The sequence below is a fragment of the Pyricularia pennisetigena genome, chromosome 3 (assembly GCF_004337985.1).
Source record: "Pyricularia pennisetigena strain Br36 chromosome 3, whole genome shotgun sequence".
In the NCBI taxonomy this organism is placed as follows: domain Eukaryota; kingdom Fungi; phylum Ascomycota; class Sordariomycetes; order Magnaporthales; family Pyriculariaceae; genus Pyricularia; species Pyricularia pennisetigena.
This window is the reverse complement of record NC_043742.1, coordinates 1581815-1586740: the sequence shown is the minus strand read 5'-3', so window position 1 is coordinate 1586740 and position 4926 is coordinate 1581815. Positions and strand designations below refer to the sequence as shown.

At 50.5% G+C, this 4926-nt stretch overlaps 1 protein-coding gene across 1 annotated transcript; it reads left to right on the top strand.

Moving 5' to 3' along the window:
- Positions 1 to 4036: 4036 nt before the first annotated feature.
- On the top strand, positions 4037 to 4635 carry PpBr36_02324 (uncharacterized protein; the record flags this gene model as incomplete). Its single annotated transcript, XM_029889506.1, has 1 exon — positions 4037 to 4635. The coding sequence occupies exon 1, from the start codon at positions 4060 to 4062 to the stop codon at positions 4633 to 4635; it is 576 nt and encodes a 191-aa protein (XP_029753273.1). The 5' UTR covers positions 4037 to 4059.
- Positions 4636 to 4926: the final 291 nt, after the last annotated feature.

Genomic DNA, 4926 nt, shown 5'->3' with positions numbered 1-4926 from the left:
CCCACCAAGCTTTTCGTTATCGCCAGCTACAGCAAGTGTTCGCTACGACTCAGCATAATCCCGCGGGTACAAAAAGTCATGTGCCGAATGAATCCCCGATCCAGCCTTTCTTACGAGTTTACCCGTCGTAAAAGAATACGAACGGGATGCTGTTTCGGCAATCGTATCCCTCAGCCTTGGAATACCCCTCCCTTCTGTACTTCCTTCAAGTTCTTCTGCTCCTTGGCATGGACGTGACGTGGCCTGCACTGCACTGCCTCTCTGCACGCCGCGGATTCGGGCCGCCGATGCTCCCTGGCGTGTCACGGGCTGCAACCGACTGATGAACACCAGTCATGGGGCGCACACTGAAGATTGACCTAGTGCTGTGCGCAATCATCTTCCGCAGGAATGTTTGTCCCGGTTAAGCTGCGGGTCAGCTTGCGGTTGTGCGCGACGTCCACCGGCGCCGACGATTGAACCCAATTCAACATCGTTGTGTCTCGCAGTAGCCACTTGCATCTGTCCATCTGCACAGGGACAGCAAACCGCGAGAGTCTAAACCTTCCCGCTGCGGTCAGCAAAAGGTTTCCGTCTCCGACAAGGCACTCTTCTGCTTCGTTGTTCAACATTCCGCGCCGGACGGCCCCAGACTCGTTCCGCCCAGATACTTTCTTCCCCCTGGGACTGAACTTTACAAAGAAGGGGTCCGCGCTGCACCCGGGTGCCTGAGCCTACCAGTAATTCCTAGCACCCACTCCCTCGCGGTGGAAAGTTTGGCTTGGGATAGACATATCACAACCAAGTGCCGCTAAAGTCGTGCTTTTTCTTTTTCTTCTTTTTTTCGTCAATGAAGAGCTTGAACCTGTATGCATACCTTGACGGGCACCAGCATCCCCGTAGGATCCGTAAGACCACCACAGATGATTGCGATATTTGATGTCCTCGGCCTGTTAGTAAACCTGCCAACCTGATCTTTTCCCGGTTCCGTGCATTTTACGACTGCTTTGCGATCCTTTCTACAATGCTCAGTTTAGTCGCTTCGAAAGACGTTTTTAACAGGGCTTGCAGACCGCAATGAACTCATTCTCGCAATCATTTTTGGATTAATATTAAAATCTGCGGCTCGGAACGGTGCCTAACATGACGGCGCGGAGGGAGGCGACCCTTGTTTGCTCCCTTGAACTTACCGACTTTCCCAGCTGTTCTAACCACATTTAAATAGAAATCTTTTATTGTTAATCAAGGTTTCCACGTAACCGGCTCTGCTTAGGCCTAAGCCGCCGATTAGAACCACGTTGTTTTCCGAATTCTTTCCCGAGGGTCTGCGGTGTTCTTGGCATGTATCAGGGACAAGTGGGCTGTCCTCAACAAGTCATCAATGCTGTCTAAGAAAGGAAAAATGAGCGATGATAACTGCATTAGGATTCAGAATTCATGGTGAGACAGCCGGTCTAGCGTCCGCAACCTTAGCATCTAACCTTTGCAGCATCCAAGCTTTGCGGAAATGCAGGATCGCCCCGAATCCGAATGGGTTAGACGTTTGCTCTCCTCTCGGAGAAAAAAAAAAAAAAAAAGGTTCGCGTCAACGTACCATAGTAATGTCGTACCTCAGCGTCAAATGCCGAGCGATGCGACCATATCTTTAGCATTGCCCCACAAGTCCCTACAACCTTAATCCTGCTCCTTGTATGAATATCTACTGGTATTGGCGAGCCACCTACGCGTTGAAGCTGTCGCACGAAGAAATGAGAAAAGCACGTGTGGCACGTTGTCCGTCTCACCAACAAACTTCCTACCCCCGAGACACTCGAGGATCAAAACGGAGATGGCCCTGCCGTCTATCTCGTCGATTATTGATTCAGGAGCACGTTCGTGAAATACTATGAGGTTTGGCGGGTGCGGGCCTGATCTGAACAGATGGAGGCGAGAGAAATGCAAAATGTCAGAGTGTTGGCTGGCGTAAGGAGACCATCATCGTTGTGTCCTGGAGAAAAGGCATCAAACGCTGCGATGGAACAAGATTCTGCGGAACACATGTCAACACTTCTATATCACCGTCCAACCCGCGAGCTTTAGGAAAGCCGTGTGCTGAGAATGGTACATATACATGTAAGCTATTGCGCTTCATCTGGGAATATCGCCAGTTTTGACGTCTCCTTGGGTCAACTCCAGGGGTTTTTTTTTTGGCGTTTGTTGGGTGTATGGATACTACCAGAAAAGAAAAAGTGGCAGAAAATGTCCTGCCGAGATTGCGAGATGAACTCAGCAGGCCTGGTGGCCTACTACAGGACGGGTGCATCGGGTACTGCTGCTATCACTTCTGCTGGCGGCTACATGATCCTGACCGGGCAATTATTTTTCCCTTTCCTAATTGACAGATGTCTCGTTGATCCAGACCCGCTCATACAGTCAGATCGCCCGCTCGTCCGCGAAGCTAAACCGGAAGTCGATTGTTTTCCGGGCCCATGATTAAAGCATGTTAACGTATGCGCGCAGCCTGGACATTTGGTAAAAGAATTATATATTTAGGCTTAGGCTCTGTCGGATGGCTTAACCGGGAAGGATTTGCTCTGTGTGTGTTCTAGGCGTGCTTATATGTGCAGCAAAGGTGTTGCGCAGGCTGCAGCTCAAACCCTCAAGTGAGAAGAGGAAAAACAAAGGCACAGATACTGTGCGAGGAAAAAGGTGGCCTATAACTCTCACGGTGGCCAGAACCGCCCCCTTGAACCCCAGAAAATTGACTCTTGACTTTGAAAACGGGCCTTTTAACTTTCTAAAAAAAAAAAAACCCTGAAAGCCAAGAAATAAGACGCCCGGCAATCCCTTTTGGCCGTCCCGCTCGGGCTGTTGGTGTTGGTGCTTGGTCTCACGCTGTGATCCGGCACGGAGCGTCAATACAGCAATGCCCGATAGGGCAGGAAGATTGTCCATGTGTTTGCATGCACTAATGAACTATTTGGGGGTCCTGCTATCGCAGACTCAAAAGCTGCCCTCCTACAGGTCTGTGACGGCCATTCTAGTCGCGAGACTTTTGGATTAATAGCAGCTGCGGCGTCCAGTTTTGCAACTGTCCAAGATGCCGTGGCCAGGTGGAACAGCGGGACATGCGTTGACACTTCAACTTACGCCGAATCTTTGCAGCTCAAATAGCACTGCTGTTACCATCATCAAGTGTACCAACATAGGGCCGTCGTCAAGACATAGAATGAGCAATAACACCATGGTCAACATGAGTTCAACGGCGCCTCCACTCCACCCAAGGCAACTTCCACGTGCTAACTGCCGGATTGAGCAAGTCAAAGGTGGCGACAGCTGTGGAACCTTGGTCGAGAGATGCGGTGGTGGCTTGACTGCTCAAGACTTTTACAACCACAATTCAGCCTCCGACCTCTGTTCAACGCTCCAGCCCGGACAGTTGACATGCTGCACATTTGACACAGTCTTCTCCACCTGAATTGCAACCTAATTGAGATCGTAGCTGCCGCATCGAGCCCGTCAATGGCGGCGATGATTGTGGTAAATTGGTCGAGCGGTGTGGCAGCGGACTTACACCAGCTCTTTTCTTTTTTTCTTTCTTCTTCTTTTTTACAACGTAAACCCGGCTCCAAACCCCTGCGCGGGGCTGCAGCCTGGGCAGAGAGTCTGTTGCATCCCTGGCAAATTGCGAAATGTTCGGCAAAAGCAGCGTCCAGACCGGTCTTGCCATCACTATCAAATCAAGGGAGGGTATACTTGTGCTAAGATAGCAACGTCAAACAGTTCGACGTTCCAGGAGGCTGAAGACGCGAACAAAAAGACCTTGAGTGTGTCTGACCTCTTCTTTTTCCGAGTCTCTGCCGCGATTGAATCGAGACATGTCTAATACATCCCTTTGGCTTCTCCCTACACGTTGGAACGGTTGCACCGATGGCTTTTGGCCCGGCGATTGGGTATGCTTGAGCCCAGGGACACCACCCTTCCCCTCGCCCGTTAGAAATGCCGTATGAGGGCCACGTGTACCCGGAACTAGGATGCCTGTTGGGTCCTGATCCGATGACTGGACCAAGCTGAATCAATGTCCGCTGAATTCCTGCTGCAATGTATGCAGTATGGGGTCAATGTGGCACCACCCAAGACCTTTGTATCGACACCACTCGGGACGGCCAAAAAAACGGGACATTCGCCTGCATCTCCAACTGCAGTATAAGCCTGACCAGAAGTCCACCACCTGCCAACTTCATCAAGCTGGGATACTTTGAGGGTTGGGATTCGCAGCGCCATTGTTTGCATATGGACGCTACACAAATCGACCCTTCACACACTCATATTCATTTTACCGTCGGCGTAATCCGCGATGATTTCAGCATCGATTATGCAAGCAGATTTTCCGGATATCAGTTTGAGCAGTTCAGAAAGCTCCGCGGATCAAAACGCAATATGCCATTTGGTGGTTGGGTCTTTTCGGTGGAAGTTGCACAATATCAAGTGCTTCAGAACGGCGTCAAAACGGCAGAAAACCGCCAGAAGCTCGCAGGGACCCTTATTCAGTTCGTCGAGGACCATGGCCTAGACGGCCTCAGCATTGATTGGGAGTCTCCCTCGGCACCCAACCTTGGCATCGGCGTGCCAGCAGGCGATAAAGATGAGTCTCAAAATTTATCTTGTGCGGCATGATCTTGATCGCTCGATTTTACCTTTGGACATATCACTATCGATCGCCGCGCCAGCCTCCCTTTGGGATCTTGAACAATTCCCGATCAGCGTCATGGTGTTTGCGGGTTTTGTACATGGACGGTTCGTTGAGGCAGACCCGTACTGATATGTATCGGCGGTATGATATGGGCGACACCATCGATTGGGCTGTTGACCTAGTCCAATTCCAAGAGCCGCCCGTCGTTAATGTTGATGGCTACGGTGTATATTAATTCATAAAAGAAAACATGGGGTTTTTTTTTTTAAAAAAAA